Genomic DNA, 18,388 nt, shown 5'->3' on the forward strand with positions numbered 1-18,388 from the left:
AGGATGCTTTTAACCTTAGCCACACCCAGCTCCCTTTACTCAGAACACCTGCTGGTCAGTACCTTTTCCAGCCTCTTTTTTCATACAGAGCACAGTGGTTGCCTCGCTGTAGTAGATACACAAGGGTGTATGGAAAAAAGAGCCATGATGAGATGGTGGTTTGGACTTGGAGGGAAGAGGTGGGAACTGCACGATTGCACTGATGGTTCCCAGCATTTACCTCTTCGTAGCTGGGATGACTTTGTCTCATGCCCTCCCTGGTTGACATGATGCCTCAGGACAGGGAGCAATCTGCTCAGCTCCTTTAGCCCTTCACCTTCCTCCTTGTGTCCCCATCTGCTTTTTCTACACCTTTACTCTGGATATCTTACTGCTTCCATCCCAAACTCCTTCACCCAGTGCTGCCTCTCCTGTACTTGCTGGCAAGCAGACCATTTGCAGCGCAGACAGGAGAAGCAAGATGACACAGAACTGATTGCACTTAAGGACGCTGGAAGTACCAGACCTGCCCCTTGCTCACATGGAGGCTGCACACCCAAAAGCTGTCGAGTCAAACTTGTGGCTCTTGAAAAGAAAGGGAGTTTCATTTGTCCTTGAAAGCCTGAGGGAGGCTGCCAGTTTCTAGGATGCTGTAGGAAATACGTTTCTTCAGGCCATAATATCGTGCAGGTTGGGTTTGCCCCTCCCTGCGTCCTCCATGGGTAGTGGTGGGGTGTCTGGCTGTGGGTTGTATGCCCTCCCCTCCCATGCCAGTTCAGCCCCTGACGATCTTCTCAGTATTCAGGTTGCAGTAGCACTGGAGAAGGCATTCTCTCTGGCACTCAGAGCAGGCACACCCTGTGCTAAGGAGCTTGCCTCTCTCAGCTGAACCACGTGGAAACTAGAAACCTGATGGCTTTGCCAAAGAATGCAATACTTAAGGATCTTAATTTGGGTTGAGCATTTTCCCTAGTTCCTTGTCAAGCACGGCTGTATCACAAGTCACTAATGACTTTAGAGTGGTTTGTAGGATGTTTAAACTTACTATAGACTGTAATTCAGTCATTGTCCTAAAGTATTTGTGTACTCTGCAAATGTCTCTCATGAACACTCATTCTTTTTCTTTGTTCTTGTGGTAAAATGGCAAATCTGGATATGTTTGCTTGCAGTAGTCGCATTCTCATTAACACTTCAGAGGTGTCATTGTCACTGAGTTCTTGTGTAACAGTTTATTGTCTGGTTGCAGTTTGACACACGACCCAGTGAAATAATGGATATGAAAGTTGGTAATTTCTCTGGCTGTATTTCTCCTGCATGTACTGTAATACTTACAAAGCATTGCCCCATCAACCCTTCTAACAGCATTGTCCATGAGCTCCCTATGGCCTAAGCTACTGCCTTTCTGGAAGCAAGAGCATAACTCCAGATTACTTAGGTGCGCTGATTGCCTTCCTGTGTCCCTTTGTAAATCAGCTGTGCACCTGGCTTCTGGAGCCAGCCCAACCCAGCCCAGCCCAGCCAGCACCTTCCCACTGCCAGGTGAACCCCCCATGACAGAAACATTCCTGCATCCCCGTTGAATTACTTTTATTTAGCCTGCTGCTGGTAAGTGCGTCAAGCACATCTAATAACATGATTGCTCTGTTTATCCTTCCATTAAGAACCACTTCAAGCAATATACGGTAATATAAAAATGCATGTTATAGAGTATGAAATGATTTCTGCCTTTTAAAGAAGAATGTTAATGGGAGGTGGCAGCTCCGTTTTTATCCCTGTGCACATTGCAAGGTTTGAGATGACTGAATTATTTAAATCACACTTCTCTGCCTTCCAATTGCAGCACTGCCAAAACCTCCAACAGAGCCATTAGTGACTGAAACGACAGCTACCAGTGTGACCCTCACCTGGGATTCGGGCAACTCTGACCCCATTTCATATTACGTCATCCAGTACAAGCCCAAATCCTTGGAGGGCCAGTTCCAGGAGGTGGATGGTGTGGCAACAACCCGCTATAGCATAGGTGGGCTCAGCCCCTTCTCAGAGTATGAGTTCCAGGTCATCGCAGTCAATAACATTGGCAGGGGTCCCCCCAGTGAACTGGTCGAGGCCCGGACAGGAGAACAAGCTCCTTCAAGTCCTCCCCTCAAAGTCCAGGCACGGATGCTGAGCGCCAGCACCATGCTGGTCCGGTGGGAGCAGCCGGAGGAGCCCAACGGACAGATCCGAGGGTACCGCGTGTACTACACCACCGACCCCCACCTGCCTCTGAGCATGTGGCAGAAACACAACACTGACGACAGCCACTTCACCACCGTGGGCAGCCTCATCACAGGCACCACCTACAGCATCCGCGTCCTGGCCTTCACTTCGGTGGGCGACGGGCCCCCCTCGGACATCATCCAGGTCAAAACACAGCAAGGGGGTACGTATGGAGTGAGGCAGCGTGGCTCCGTGGCCATCCCAGCAGTGTGCGGCTCAGCTGAGTGTCTGACCTGCACCAGGCATCACAACTGCGCTTGGTGCTCAAATGATTGCATGTCAGAGCAGGTGGTGGGCATCCCCACCCCACAGACATTGGATTTAAGCTGTCAGATTGTCCTGGGCAGTTGGTATCCATCTCTGTACAACTAACAGCCCACAGTTTTGTCTGAGATACAGTGGCTAAAAATGTGACACAAAGTCCTGGACGTGGATGTCGGCACCTGTGTAACTGCTGGACCCTTCTGGAGTCTTGAGTACACGTTTGGAAGGAAGTATCTGGGATGCAGTCAGGGTCTGGAAGTGAGCACAATCCTCATAGTCACCTCCCTGAGTGATAGAGGTGTTTGCTTGTGGCCTGGGATGTTCTAAGAGTACAGTACAGGGGAGAAGGGAGGTTCTGGCAGAAATTAAGGAGGATCCTCACAAGGTGAAACGCTGACTTTGCAAAGTCATGCGATCCTTCTCCCTTCTTCTGGCACTAACCCTGTGTTTGTTCCCCAGTTCCTGCCCAGCCAGCTGACTTCCAGGCAGAAGCAGAGTCTGATACCCGCATCCTGTTGACCTGGCTGCCCACCTCTCAGGAACGCATTACTAAATATGAGCTGCTGTACTGGGAAGGGGAGGATGGCACTCAGGTGAGGATCCTGCCTGGCAGGTCTTGGAGCTGGACATGGCAATTCATCAGCTTGGGAAGGGTGTGGGCTTGAGCCAGGGTGGTAACAGGAGTGTTTCTTTGTGTTTCTTCTGCCACAGTGGTGTGAAATACGAACATGGCAATCTGGTTTCTGTTCAAGTGACCTCAGCAGTGCTTGTTGATGCCAGCAAAGTACCTAGTGACTGGTTTAGGACTGGAAAGGCTCAGAATGCCATGACAGCCTCCCTGAGGCATGCTTACTGCTGGTGCCTCTAAACAGTAGCACTTCTGGGCAGGTCTGAAATGGCCTCCAATATCTGTCCCTGGCCCCAGGACTGGTTACATGTACAAAGCAGATTGAAGGTGGCCTAGAGAGAGCCCTTTCACATTTAGTGCATGTCCTTAAAGGAAGTCCAGTTCAAAGTACATCAACGGCTTCAAGACAGCATACCAAGAATTGTGCCATGACAGCATCACAGTGTCCCATGGTCCTCTCCCTCTCCTCATATTATAGTGACATAAGAGCTGCCAAAAATAAGTGCCCTTCAGGTGAAGTGTCAGCAAAACAAGCCCTTTACCAAGCAGTATTTTGGTGCATTAGAGATCTCAACTGCTACAGGGCTTTACTCTGTTTCACAGGCAATACATTGTCTGCTGGGAGAAAACAAACTCATGTGTCCTGTACCCTTTGTCTGAACTTGTGTGGCTGGACCCAGCATTCCCACAAAGCTGTCAGGCCAGTGAGTGCAGTCTGGATACCAGGCAATGTAGCCTGGCTGTGGCAGAGGTCTGTTTCCCTGCAGAGTCCTCGTGTGTCACCCAGGAAGCTTGATGCCTTGGAGTCCTGCAGGACTGCAGGCAGGTTTGGCAGCATAGCTGTGACTTCTTGTGAGGCCAGAATGGCTGCACACCAGCTTTTCTGCGTCCTCCAACTACATCAAATAATGTGTGTTTCCTTTGTTTTGGCAGCAAAAGGTGGAGTTTGACCCAACCTCCTCATATGCTGTGGAAGGTCTCAAACCGGACACATTGTATAAGTTCCGTCTGGGTGCCCGCTCAGAGCTGGGGGTAGGAGTTTACACCCCCACAGTCGAAGCCAGAACTGCCCAATCCAGTAAGTGTCTGACGTTGAACGCTGCTGAAGGCAAAGCACAAACAGTCCAGTTTCCATCACCTGGGCACGGAGAAGCCCGATGCCTCTGCCCTTGTGGGTTTGCAGGGATGCTGGCTTGCAGTTTGCTAAAGGGAGTAATGGGGAAAGTCAGCTGGGGTTTGGATCAGGGCTCTTTGGCAGAGTGGGTGCACCCAAGGGGTAAGTTGTTTCTTCGTGTCCCTTTGATCATACTGTCTTTCCCTAAGGTTAGATTCATAAAAACTGATGGAGGAGTAAAACAGGCTGGGAAATTGCTTTGGAGAGATTGATTTGAGTGGGTTTGTGCATCTCTATGAATTTACTCCCATGCAGACAAGCTGTCTGGACAGGCAGCATATGGGTATTTGGCTCTAAATGTGACTGTGTCCAAACCATTGGATTTTCATCCCTTCCCTCCCCGTCCCAGCTGCCTTGCTCACACAGGAGTCCAGCCCTGGTCCATACAGTTGATTGCAAGGTGAGGCATCCTGTGAGGCCAGGTGTGTCTGTGGCTGTCAGACAGCTGGAGGAGTCATTTTGGAAAAGTGGCTGTTTGCCAGGGTTGCATGAGCAAGTGAGGCTGCTGCTTCTGGGACTGTAGTGCTGGGGGAAACCAGAACAAGCTGCAGTTGAGTTAACAGAGAGGCTCAATAATGAGGTGACCCAGGCAATATCACTTTCATCCTGGCTCTGCCCTGTGTGATCACAGAGCGGGAGTTTGCACTGCTCTGATTGGCAGCTCAAAGTGCTGCGCATAAGCAGATTAGGGCTATCAAAGGGCCCTGCGATAAGCTCGTTTTCACTAATGATTTTTGGGCTTGCCATTATGCAAAGAGCATTAAAAGGGGGGAAAAAAGACATTTCTGTTAGCACCGTCTGTCTGGGATTTACGCGCTATGTGGAGTGAGCAGTTGGCACAGGCAGCCAGCCTTCCCTGCAGGGAGGGCAGCAGCATGCACAGCAACCAGGACTGTGAGATGGCCATTAGAAAGGGAGCTCTGGCAGGGAAGAGCAGCTCTGCTCACTTTTAGAATGACCTTCTCTTTGAGGAAAACTGAGCTTCATTAACATACCAGTCCCAGGCACTCCTCCACCTTGTTAAGTGAGCTAGTGGTGTCTTAGAGCTGCACAATAGACAGGTATGAAAATTGAGAAGGGTTCAGATCATGCAGTTATAAACATTTGAACACTGAACAGATTCTGAATGTGGGGATTTGTATACCTGTTTCAGATAGCTTTTGTATTGATAGGCAAAGGTTGAAGTAACTCTTCAGCCATGTAAATTAATTCCATCAGTGGATGCTCTTATCCTTGAACACACTTAATCAGAGACAGTTCCATGCATAAATGAGTCCTTCAGAGTCTCACACAGTCCAAGTACAAGAAACGTTTGCTTCGTGGACTCATCAAGGCAGACATCTTAACATGACCTACTCTACCTGTTGTCTGCTCACAGGGAATCTCACACCAGTCTGGTTTTAAGGTTGTCACTTCACTGGCAAGTGGTGCAGTAGCTGACTGGTTCTGATACCTGTTCAGTAAGAGAAACGTGCATAGGCTGGAAGAGATTTGGCTTTTAGCCACAGGAGTTTCTTGGTTTGACCAGTGAAGCCCTCCTCACACTAAAGGACCTAAGGGTCCGTGGATTGATCCAAGAAGTGACCTGGGTCTTGGTTTACAGGCCCCTACTTAAAAAGATTTCTGATGGCATTCTATTCTATGACAGAAGCCATTGGCAGTTACTGCTGAGCTGTTCAGTGAGGGTGACAAACCACTGTCTGAACAGTCCCAATGCAGGGTGGAGCCTTGGGTACTGGGGGGCTCAAAATCAAGTAGGTCTTTCAGAAAGCTGTGCTTTACCTTGGCAGAAGTTGTGTGCACGATGCACAACTTCCAGAAATACTTTGGTCTTTACGTAGCAACACTTTGTATTAGATGGTTGGATTGGTCCCCTTTGGCCTTACAACTCACTAATCTAGAAACACAACAGCTCCCAGCTTCAAATTGGTCTCCTTCCTGCACTTTTTCATCTGGTTACCCTGAGAAAGGCTGTTAGATTATGGAGCTTGACATGTTCAGGTGGGACACAAACTGCAGGAGCAGTCAGACTCCTGCTTTCCAAAAAGCCTCACTTCAGTGTCTATTCCTGTCCCTGACAAACCAGTCATGGGGAAGGTAGGAGGGCCATCATCACTAATGACTCACTAGTGGGCTGGAGAAGGATTTGGTCTTGCTCTTCTTGTGGCACCCCTGCTCAGGAGTAGTAGGGATGCTTGTCTGGGAAGGCCAGAGGGAGGCAATGCCCCTTTGCACCCTTCAGCAGCACAGTTGAGACCTCATCTCCTGACCAGGCAGCTGCTTTCTAGGCTGTCTTTCCTGCTAAGCTGCTCACTTACTTCTGGGGCACCCTGCAAAAAGTACAAGCAGTGCTGCTTTGAGGGTCTGAACAGCACGGGGGAGTTTTCCAGGAGTCTGCAGTGCCTCAGGCAAGCAGAATGATGTGAGAGAAGCAGCAGCTCTGTGCCCATTAGGCCTCAGCATTAAAATGCTGTTCTCCCTTGAAATACTAAGGTGGGTCCTGAGTCTCCCTTTTTCCTAGGCTAAGGAGCAGGTGGGTTGGATGGGTGCACAGAGTTGCCGTGGGCCATCAGGGGAGGCTGTTGTGAGTAGCCTGGAGGCAGCAGAGGTTTGCACAGTGTGTGTGGGGGTACATCTGCATGTGTGGGTGCATGCTGGCCACCCAGTCTGCTCTTTGCTGGCCCCAGGAGGGACACTTCGACTCCTTATGCATTTTAAGTTGATCCTGCTCATGTTACCAAGTTTTATTTTGCTTTCTTTAAGTGTTAATCTGAGTTTTTGCCTTACACATCATATGTGTGACTCTTACCCAGTCAACAGCCAACTTTTGACTTGCCCACACTATCATCCAAAGCTGGAGAACAAACTCACTGCTGCATCCCAAGGGAAGCTGTGGAGCTTCTGTCAAAGCAAGTCTCTTCTGTGAAGGGCCTGTCTGTAGACAGTGGCAGAGGAAAGGCTTGCCAAGCTCCTTGTGTCTCACCTGTCTTGTCTGAAGGATGCCACCAGGCACTTTGTCTACATTATGCCCTCCACTGTAGGTGTTGCTTTGGTGCTGTATCTTCCTACTCTCTTCCCTGTCACTTCTCTGCTGATTAACCAAAAGAGTGTGAGGATTCACTTTTTACCCCTGCTCCCTTTTCACTATACCAGATGGCAGGGCTGATCCTGTGCTGCCTCCCTCACATAGGCAACTGTTTGCTTCCACACATTGCTTTGACTTCCCTTTCTTCCGATGTAGCTCCCAATCAGCAGCCTGATAGTGCGAGCATTGTCTCTTCCAGCTCCATCAGTACTTAACTCTCCTTCATCTTTCATCTCTCCAGGCATCCGAAATGTTCCCTGCTCTCTGAGCACAGAAGTCGGCATTCAAAGTTACATGCAGTCTGCAACAGTTTCTGCAGGCAACTGGGCCTTGTTCCCAGCAAGCAGAGGTCACCAGGGCATTGGGAGGTCCTGCTGCCCTCTGCTTTCCCAGGTCTTCTGCCAATGCCAACCTGTGCCGAGCAAAGCTAAGGCACCATTTCTGAGCTTGAATTACCTGAGGTCCTTGCTGCCATGTGGACCGATGTAGGTTGTGTTCACCTTTGCACAGGCAGTGAGCAGGCAGGGTTGTCCCTGTGCCCCTGGAAGGCTGGCTCTGCTGCACTGGTGGCTGCAAGGACTGGAGCATGGGGAAGGGCAGCAGTCTTTTTTCAGGCATTTCTAGGTTTCTGTGTGCAGTGAAGAATGGAAGCTGCCTTTCACCTGCCATGGCAAAGCAAGATACTTGGTGTACTCCATTATTGCTTGGCCAAACAGCTTTCTAGTCTTAGGGAAACTGTGTGCTTTTTTTTTGGTGATGATGCTCTGCCCCCTCTGCTTAGGGCTGTTTCCTTCTAGATGAGCACCCAGGGATGGACCTGTGTCCCTTGTTCCTTCCCTGACTATGTGGGCTCTTTTCCTTCTCCAGACTTCCACTCTTGCCTTCTGTGCAAGCATGCTGTCTGCAGCATCCCGGGGCAGTGAGGCCAAATGACAGGGGGCTGATGCTGCCATGAGAGGGCTCCCATGCTGCCAGAGCCCTCTTGGAGCCAGACAGCAGTTTTGCAAGGCTGGAGAAGGGAAAGAACCAGGCAGATGTCCTGGATGTCCTGCTTTGCTTTGTCCAGGTCATCTCTCCTTTCCTGATCCCTCTTCCCACCCCCCCCCCCCAGATTCGTTTTGCTGCTCTTCCCCAGTGTGCTGTGTGGAGAGACTTACCCTGATCCCAATGAGAAGCAACGGTTGCCTGGATCCCACTCCTCCCCCTGTGGACAGTTAGCATTGCCAGGGCTTAGAAGTTAATGCAAACTGCAGGTGCTTTTTTGCCTGGGAGAGGGCAAGACCTGCTTACCTTGCACTGTACAAATCCATAGGCCAGGAAGCTACTGAGGCAGGTAACCAATGTGGCAGGCATGAAACATTCAGTCCCAGATTCCGAGGACATGTGCAAAGCAACACAACCACATTATCTGCTGTTCCCACATGGTGCCTGGCTCCCACCTGGTTAGGATGCAGCTTACAGCTGATGGTCATGGTTTTAAACCCCACCAGAACAAACTACCTCCAACCTCAGTCACCTTCTTTCCTTATCTGCTTTTGTTTCCTCCGCTTGTCTAGGAGTCAGTTTTCACAAGCCTTCCTGCAATCTGGTGTGTGAGCTTCCCTTCTGCCGCTCTTGCCTTCTGCAGCTTCCTACCTCTTCTGGTTTCCATCTGCTTCAGATCTTCACTGAAAGCATCTTTCTTCTCCCTACCACTCTCTCTCGCACCCTCCACACTCTCCCCTTCCCTTACTGCCATTTGTTGTGTTTGGTAAAGTGAGCGTCCAGAACTGCTTTGGGAAAAGGTTTTCTCTGATGCAGAACAGCACTTCCATCTCCATGTTTTTCATCTGGCCTTCAAATACAAACTGCCCTCCCAGTGCCATTTTTGATGATCTGTGAGGATGGCAGGCAGTTGTCCATGTGTGTGTTCAGTGTTCTGTTGGCTGGGTAAAAGTTCCCTGTGCATTTTGGTTTGTCCTTCCATTCATTTCCCTTCATCTCCCCACTTCATTTATTTGTCCCCAGCCCCCTCTGCCCCACCCCAAGAAGTCGAGTGTGTAAGCACCAGCTCCACCACCGTCCGGGTAAGTTGGGTGCCACCGCCCGCCCAGAGCCGCAATGGGGTCATCACCCAGTACTCCATTGCCTACCAGGCAGTGGAAGGAGATGACATCACCAAGCATGTGGTGGATGGCATTGGACGGGAGCATTCCAGCTGGGAGATCAAGGACCTGGAGAAATGGACCGAGTACAAGGTGTGGGTAAGGGCTCACACCGATGTGGGGCCAGGACCACAGAGCATCCCCGTGCACGTGCGCACTGACGAGGATGGTAGGTGCTACTGAACAGCTCCTTCAGCTACTGCCATGGGTTAACCAGGACTCTCCTAGCTGAGTTGCTGGAAAGGGGGGGGAAAGGGAGCAGGGACGTTGATCTGCCTTTCAAGCAGGGCCAGAGGCTGTCAGGAGCAATGCTCCAGGGAGTGGGTCTCAACAGGTGCCCTGGAGTGGGGTTGGGGAATTGTTTTGCTGGCCCTTGCTCTGCCTTCAGGCTGTGTCAGGTATCCCATCATGGTCCCTTAGGGTCTTGTTTGTATCAGCAGTGCTTCCTGTGCATGTGAGGAGGCATTGCTCTGCTTTCCGTTGTGGTTTTATAGTGGGTGGTGGTGGATTCCTTTTTATTGAAGGTAAAATGAGCTCTCCCAGCCAAAGGCTTCTCTTGTGAGATCAGGACTTAAAGTTTACTTGTTGACTTGAAATCCAGCAAACTAAAGAGGGGGAAAGCAATCCATTTGAAAGTTGGAGATACTGCAGGAAAGCTGCTTCCTGCTCCAGCTTCCAGGCCAGCCACAGCTTATATAAAGCTGCTCTTCCACTCAAGAGTCAGAATACCACACGTACAGAGCACTTTACTGGATATGACAGCTTTAAAGAGAAATTGCATTGTATTAGCAGGGCTGTCAGTTATGTCATCGTGATTTAAGCCATTTCCTTTGAAACAGCCAGAGCTCAGGATGACAGTAGGAGCTTCCATGGCTTCATGCTGACCCAAGAAAGCTGCAGATTTGATGGGAGAAGAAAGAGATGGAGCGTCCAGGCAAAGAAAGCATGATCTCTGCATTGCCCAATCAGTGCAGGAAATTGAAACCAGACATGTTACAGTTTCCCTAAATGGGCTGCCACTGTCCCCCATGTCTCCATGGCTCTGGAAGTGGCATCTGGGAATGCTTGCTGACTGCGTTTGTGGGCTGGCAAGCACATCTGTGTGTGTCCTGCTGCCTGTATTGTTTGCTTCAGTTCTCATTTGGCAGAGTTGTAGCCCAGGGGAAGCTGTTAGCCCAGAAATGTCGCAACAAGCTCTCTCAGTTAGTTTTTGGGCACCGTGGTTGGACATTCCAGCTTAGCTGTCAGGAGTGATTTTGTATTCCTCTGACATGCTGATGCTCAGTAGATACCCATGATGAAGGAATGAGAAATGCTAAACTGTGGTCTGAAAACAAATAGAACTTTGCCTGTTTGGATCTCAGATGCAGCACATACTTCCCATAGTGGAGTAGGACAGAGTTCCTCGAAACACTGTGATCTGCTCACATTCACATCTTTTTGTGTCCCTGCAACATCCCCATACCATGTCCTGCCAAGACCTCCCACCTTCTCGTGCCAGCAGAGCTTGACACACAGCTTCTGTCTGGTTCTCAGGGAGGATCATGTTTTCCGCTTGGACTCCCAGCTGTGTGTGTGGGCAGGTGCCTTGCCAGGGCAGGAGAGCCCCATGGCTTGTGCAAGGTCACTGCACTAAGTGAATTGTGGATTACAGCATAGGCTGCTCCAGGCAGAAGGGGGTAACTGTTCAAGCACAGCCTCCTCCATTCCCATACCTTGAGTTGGCCTCATGGTGCTAAAATGCTCTGTTCCTCCTTTCTCTATTTTATTAAATTATCTACAATTATGAAGGACATCTGGGGAAGAATAATGAATTGCTGTGCAGCTTAAAAACTGTGCTTACCTGCTGGGTAGCCGTTTCTTCCCATTTAGTTGGTTGAAATAGCAATACTCATTACGTCTGCTTGTCAGGTATCCATCCCTAATTACCTAATACTGATTTCTTGCTGTGTTGAGAATTGGGGCGTATGAGGTTCCAAACCCCTGGATTTTCCCAGGCCAGTGAAAGGTGAAAAGGGTCCTGCAGATGAGGTGATAAGAGGAAGCCCAGGTTCTTCACTTGGTACCTGGCATTTGGGTAGCATCAGTATCCTCCAGAGAGTGCACACCTCTGCTCCCAGCTGCTTCAGCCGAAGGAGCTTTCCAGGAGCAACTGAAAAGCTAATTTTTTAGAATTGACATTTTTGTCACAGTCAATGCAAGAGCAAAATGTAATAAGGAGGTAATTTTTCCAAATGGTAAATAGGGTATAAATACATTTTTAAACGGGCCTCACCTTGCAAGAAAATTGATATTTTCTGGGCAGTGTAATTTTTCATTTTATTATCAAAAAGCATTCAGCTAGCCGTGCATGAAATACAGTCCCCAGAGCTGTCACAATCCCCACAGGCCCCTTTATCTGGCTGAGTTCAGTGACTGCTGTCTGTGAGCTCTGGGTTATTGTTTTAGGATGGTGCTTTTCCCCCTCATTAACCTCTCACTGTCACGGGAAGAGCACGTGTGCGCTCTGGCTGGTGGCAGGTACCAGGGCTCCCTGCAAAAACAGGCTCAGCACCCAGTCGTGCTGCATGGGACTGTTGGACTGCATTTAGATGGGTCTGAGAGGAGGTGCTGTGTCAGGCAAGAGGCAAAGAAGGCTTCAAAACCCTTGCCTGTGCCCCAGGTCACCCTGAGCAGCAGGGAGTCACTGTATTCTTTATATTTTGCTATATTCTTGTATTCTTCCTTGCTCCCCTGTTGCTGGAGATGAGAGGGATAGGTGGGTCTGATTCGGCACAAGGACTTTTATTAGGGGTGCTCCTGCATATTGCAATTAGCTCTTTCCTGCTGAGAATAGCAAAAGGGAAGGGTTTAGGGATGTGGTCATGCTGAAAGATTGCAGTGTGGTGTGCTGGGAAGGTAGAGGAAACTTGTACCAGTGGGGCCATCCTGGCAGTGAGGTGGGGGGAAGGTAGCAAAGGGTGAGAGGTAGTGACAGTGATTGTGTGGTACCTGCTAACTGCTGTCCCGTGTGTGTTGCAGTGCCCAGTGCCCCACCACGAAAGGTGGAGGTGGAGTCTGTGAATTCGACTGCCATCCGGGTGAGCTGGAAGCTGCCCATCTCCAACAAACAGCATGGGCAGATCCGCGGGTATCTGGTTACCTATGTGAAGCTGGAAAACAACGAGCCCCGAGGGCAGCCAGTGATCAAGGACGTCATGCTGTCAGAAGCACAGGTACAGTGTGGGGACCACCAGCTGGTGGGCATGGCACCTTCCCTCTCCGCAGAGGGGTGGGCTGGCTGGGTCCAAGTATTTCTTGGCCACCTCTTGCAGCTCCAGAGCATGGGACTCAGCCTGCCTGAGCAAGGCAAACAGTTCATCCCTAAACTGTGGCTTAAACATGGGTAAAAAGTTTAATCAGGAAAGGATTGCTGTAGAAAAGATGATGTATTGGATGATGTTCCTCTCTTACCCCTTCTCTGATATGCACCTCTGCCTGCCACATCCTGCGCAGACTCCAGCTGGAGCAAACTGTGCTTTGCCAGTCTGTTTATAAACGGTCAGAAAGTTTGAAATAAGCCTTGAATCTGTTTCTTTTGTGATGCTGATTATGTTCAGGGCAAAGTGTCTGTCTTGATAGCATCCACCTGGGTGCTGCCTGCTTGTGGGGTACGGGAGTGGCTCTGCACCCCTGAGTGGGCACAGCATGCCAGGCAGGATGGCACTCCTGGCTCAGCAAAGGCTCCACTCCCTCCTGCTCCTGCTTTTGCAGGGCAGGGACTTGGTGTTGCATTGCTTCTTGAAAGAAAACTGTAGGTGAAGCCGACTTAGTCTGGGAAAGGCTGAGGAGGAAGAAAAAAAATGAGGTGGAGGCCCACATTCCGTGTAAATGACTTTGTCCTCTGCATTCCCCACACAACAATCTGTTCATACTTTGGCAATCTCCTGGATACCTCTCTGGCTGTGAGCTGCAGCCCTCTTCCCACACACTGCTCCAGGCATGGCTGTGCACTCTGCGCAGCCCAGGAATGCGTAGTTGCCTCTTTTCCAAGGTCCAGGGAAGTTTTTGGTGCCCCATGTACAATGAAATACAACTCTTCTTTGGAACAGGGGTCCTTCATCCTGGATGACCCATACTGCTCTCAACAAAGATAATCGTATAAATGAAGAACAGGATCTGCTGCTGTTGGAAGCAACAAGGAATCGATTCAGAGCTGGCTTGCTTGAATGATGCCCAGTATAAATACTGGAGAGCTGCAACGATTAATTGATCTGTCTCCTGAATGCAGCTGTGAATCATTTATGCATTTGTCAGTGGGGAGTGCAGTGCATAGTGGCAGCTTTACTCCCCATTCATATTCCGAAGGATAAAACTCAGTAATAATGTGGATGGGGAGAACTTTGAAGAGAGAAAATACTTTGAGGGTCCTTGTAGTATTGTCTGGGGCACGTCTCTGTTTATGTTTCAGATGTTGCTTTGTTTTAATAGTTAGACAAGCTGCTTACTGCCCTTTACTTATGCCAGAAGAATATCATCTTCTGTGTTGTTCAGCTGGAGTTTGGAGTTAATGGGTTGGTCCCAAGTGTAGGTAGGCGAAGTTGGCAGTGTTTTTCTTCTTGGTGTTTTCAAATATTTTATGCTTGCCCAGCCAGTTCTGCTTTCACTCCTTACTCATACATTTCAGAGAGAGAAATCCCATGCTAATGTGCAGAATGAGGGTGCTAGAGCCAGAAACTTTTGAAGGAGTGCTGGATTTTGCATTAGTTTGAATGTGTGCATGAAGGAGGCAGGTTCCAGGAAGTTTCCTGGCCTGTCAGGCCACTTACCAGTCTTCCATATTTGGTGAATTTCTGTGGGAAGGTTCTTGATTTCTGTGATATTTTTTCCTGCTGTGTATGGTGCCGAACTCATCCACTGTAATTTTTGGGTGGAAGTGAAAATGATAGTCGCAAAGAAACGACTACTCTGAAAGAGTCATGTCACTCTTGGGATAAACTAATGACAACCCTGCAAGGAAGAGGTTTCATTGACTTGGCAGAAGAGATCTCTGTTTCCTGAAAGAGTGAGAAGCCAGGCATGACCTGTGCTTGTGATGAAACACATCTGCACCAGATGCTGAAGAGCCCTGTAAGAGCTGCCATCTTTCAGTACAGCAGTGCATGTCCTTGCTAACAGCCAGATGAGACTTTAACAAGTAGTCCTGGAAGAGTTATTTTCCATGAAAGAAAACAAAAAGATGCACTGGAAAACATGCCCCTGAAGGTCATAGGATGAAGATGGACACAGTTCAGTACTCACAAACACTCATAAACATTTATACCAGTGCACAGGGAGAGAATTAAACTGATTGAAAATCTTGGGGTCAGAGAAGAAAATCTCTGGACAGGTAGGCAGAGCCCCTCCTCCTGCCTAGCCAGGCTGTCTGCTGGTTTGGGTAGGTATGTAACACGTAATCTGCTTCCTGCAGACAGTGTGAAGACATTGATACTAAAGCTGACTCATGGTTTTTCCTTATTGAAGGTGAGAAATGGAGAGAGAGTAAACGAAGATGAAAGGAGAAGGGCGAGGGAATAGAGATGTTAGCTATGCAGATAATATGGATTCTGAGCTTTCAAAACCGTTTGAGCGGAAAGAGACGTGGGGGCCCTGGTGCGGGAGAGATCACGTTTTATATTACAGCCTCCTGCCTGGGCAGAGTAATCAGTTGTTAAGAAGGTCCTGTGATGGAGCTGAGGCCTCTCCCTCCCTTCTGTGGCTGTGCCTGTGACTGATTACCTCCATCAGGATTCTGTTTGCCTTCCAGTCTCAGCTCTCACCTCCTGCTGACAGCCCGATGGACAAGCAAATGTGACTCTGCCGTGTGGAGGAGCTCCCAGGGTGTGTACAGCTGCAGAGCTGGATCGGGTACCCACAGCACCTCTTGCCCAGGCCATGCCCGTCACGGCTCAGCCGGGTCCCATGGCGGGCAATGGCAGAAGATTCCTCTCTGTGCCCTGGGTCTTGCATAAAGCACATCCAAGCACCGAGAGAGGGCTTTTGAAATGAGCCCAGTGCAGGAGCTGCACTCCACCACTACTACAAGTCCTCGCCAGCTCAAGGGAGCAGGGTTTAGCAGGGCCATGGGACACAAGCATTAGGCTTGACAGAGGCGGGCAGGGGCCCACCTCATTTCCTTGGTCTCCAGTCCCTGGGCAGCTGCTGCATGTTAGAAGGGGCAGTGGGCTTGAACCCCTCCATCCCTACAGGTCCAGCCTGCCCAAACAACTTTTCAGGGCCGGCTGGTGACAGCTGGCTACATGGAGGTCAGGCTTTGTGGAGAAGAGACTCCTGCCACCTTCTTCTCCTGCTGTGCAAACAGTCATGGCACAGGAAAGGTATGTGCTGCCCACAAGAGGGGCTGCACACTCACAGGAGGATGGCATGGTCTCTGCAGGCAGCACTTCTCCAACGAGTGTGCAGACTGAGTGCACATCCCACCAGCTTGCTCCAGAAGAGCAGGAAGAAGAAATGGCAATCACTTCAAGCTATTGGATTGAGATCAAAGGAGAAAGCAGAGACTTCCGTTCTCCTTGAGCAGTGCCTATCCCAGGCACAACGCAGAGGAATTTACAGCCTCCCTCTGTTGTTTGGTGACAGTCAAGGATCTTTATCTGAATGTACTTGGAACATGTCATACACATGCACTTATCTAGGGGAGTCTAGTGTGGAGGTGGGATGTTCTCTGCTTCCTAAGTCGAACAAAACTGTGAGGCATCATGCAAGAGGCACTTCAGGTAAAGGACCAAGGTGAAGTTCTGATACTCTCAGACCCGTCTGCATCTCATTGATTTGAGTACCTGAGATTATGTCTGGAGTTCCACTGTTGCGCCACAGTCACTGAAGCAGAGAGGAGAAGGATCTGCAGGAAAACCAATACTGGCTTTCCATGGCTGGGACTGTGGAGGGATTGAATCTGTCTTTTGCAAGAGCCTTGGTCAGGGAAAACAGCCGTTCCCTGGTGAGACATGACTATGCTGTGTTGAAGTGTAAAATGAAACATTAAAGCATTGCAGCTGCCATAAATACACACTGTTAGCTTTAGCACTTCCCAGAGCCATCCTGCTTCATGCACACAGCCCTCTCTCAGTTCTTTTTATGACTGCTCCTGGGTTTTTCAGATCAATTTGTCTTACTGACCAGTCTTAAGCAGTTAAGAAGCAATTGAGCTAGTTTGAGGAAGGAAACGTTTTGATCTGTAGATTAAATTTTTGTAATGAAACTGAATTTCTACCAAGGTATTTATGCAGGCCTGGCTTTTCACAGTTGTTACTCCAGCACAGATCTCAAGGCATTTCTTTGCACTCTGATCTAATGCACTGAAACATTAGAGCAAACAGAGTTTGAACATTAAACACTTGGTTTAAAATCCTAGTGCATGATAAACTTACTGCTGTGGTATGAGAGGCCTCCTGAGCCCAGCTCTGCTCTGCTGTTGCTTGCAGTGAGGTGTCACATTCTGCTCCTGTTGCTATATGGAGGCAGGCTGGGGTGTTCCCAACCACGTGGCTTCCACCCACCAGGGACATGCTTTTGTAGGAGAAGTGTACTTCCTGGAGGAAGAGCTACCTGGCCTTGTACCCCTCCTGTGGCAGGACTTACGGCAGGACTTCTGCCAGGTTTTAGATCAGCAGGGTGGAGTGTGTGGCTGTTGACCATGGTGTGGGCTGGCTGGCATGGGTGGGACATAAACAGCAATGACTTGGCTTCAGCTAAGTGTGCAACAGTGGAAATGGCACCAAGATATGTGTGGAAAGACAGCCTTTAGTGACATAATACTTAGGGGGGGTCTTGGCTTTATAGGAAGTATTTAGGGGCAACTTGACCTCTTTGCTGAAATTTACTGTTAAGATGGTTTAGGGGATAATTGTACTGCAGTCTCATGGCATCTAGTAAGTGAACTGTAATAAAGTCTTAGAGGAACATTTCTCTAATAACTTCTTCTTTCTGAATTTAGAGAATAAAATAGCAAATATTTTGAAAGCATGCCATGTATTTCACTGCTGAGGTGAGTACTATGGCAATGTGATAGGCTGCAGCCTGCAAAAGGCACCTCAAATAGCCTGAGTTCAAAAGGCAACTTGTGTCTTTGATGCTGTTTAGTACTTCTGTAGCACTTGCAGGTTCCCAAACACTCCAGCAGTGTAGGCTGAGCTTCCCAGGGTCCTGAGGAAGTTGGTATCTGAGCAGTTTCACAGCTGGCAGGTCAGGCTTAGAAGCAAGGTTTGCCAGGGCTCACACTGTGAGTCAGGGGCAATAATACCTATCTTCACTTTCATCTCTGTGCTTGAACCCATGGACTGGTGCTTCCTCCAGGCACATTTAGTAACGTGAGCTGTAACACATCACCTTGGCTGAGAGAGTTCGCTGTGATCTCTGCAAGCCTTCCTTTGGTGCCCCAACCACAAAGAACAGTGCTTTGTGCATGCATGGCAGCAGCCGAGCTCTACTGTCTCACCACCCCAATGCAGCTTTGATGCCTTACAACCCCAAATCCAGCCGGAAGAGTTCAGAGCCCGTATTCTACTGCCATGGCCAGGAATCCATGTGAGCTTTTGGTGGGAAATAGTTTGTGTAGAAGCTTTCCCTGCAGGGCTGCTCTTGCCAAATTTGTGTTTGCCATTTGGTGTTGTGTCATTGGGAGTGAGCAGCTGTTTCCTCAGTACATGCAGGAGTTTGAACCTGTCTCCAAGCCACACACCACTGTTGGAGAGGAGCAGCTTAGTGTGAAGCTCTGTGTAAGATCTCAGGTTCTCTTGCACTGTTGATGACAGATGGCACTTTTCGGTTTTCTGAAGTCTCCAGAGCATTTTCTTGCAAATGATACAAGAAAGAGA

The 18,388-nt window shown here is 49.3% G+C and overlaps 1 protein-coding gene across 20 annotated transcripts in view; it reads left to right on the forward strand.

Annotated features, from left to right (window-relative positions):
* PTPRF (protein tyrosine phosphatase receptor type F) overlaps nt 1-18,388 on the forward strand; it is a 378,483-nt gene that overhangs the window by 305,427 nt on the left and 54,668 nt on the right. For 14 of the 20 annotated variants that reach the window (XM_032117430.1, XM_032117429.1, XM_032117435.1 and 11 more), the window contains 5 exons: nt 1,820-2,401; nt 2,962-3,095; nt 4,064-4,208; nt 9,397-9,702; nt 12,555-12,748. In XM_032117430.1, coding sequence (XP_031973321.1) covers nt 1,820-2,401; nt 2,962-3,095; nt 4,064-4,208; nt 9,397-9,702; nt 12,555-12,748 — 1,361 coding nt within the window. The remainder of the gene's footprint in view (nt 1-1,819; nt 2,402-2,961; nt 3,096-4,063; nt 4,209-9,396; nt 9,703-12,554; nt 12,749-18,388) is intronic. The other 6 variants (XM_032117441.1, XM_032117444.1, XM_032117446.1 and 3 more) reach the window with 1 other exon arrangement.

The sequence above is a fragment of the Corvus moneduloides genome, chromosome 9 (genome assembly GCF_009650955.1).
Source record: "Corvus moneduloides isolate bCorMon1 chromosome 9, bCorMon1.pri, whole genome shotgun sequence".
NCBI lineage: Eukaryota > Metazoa > Chordata > Aves > Passeriformes > Corvidae > Corvus > Corvus moneduloides.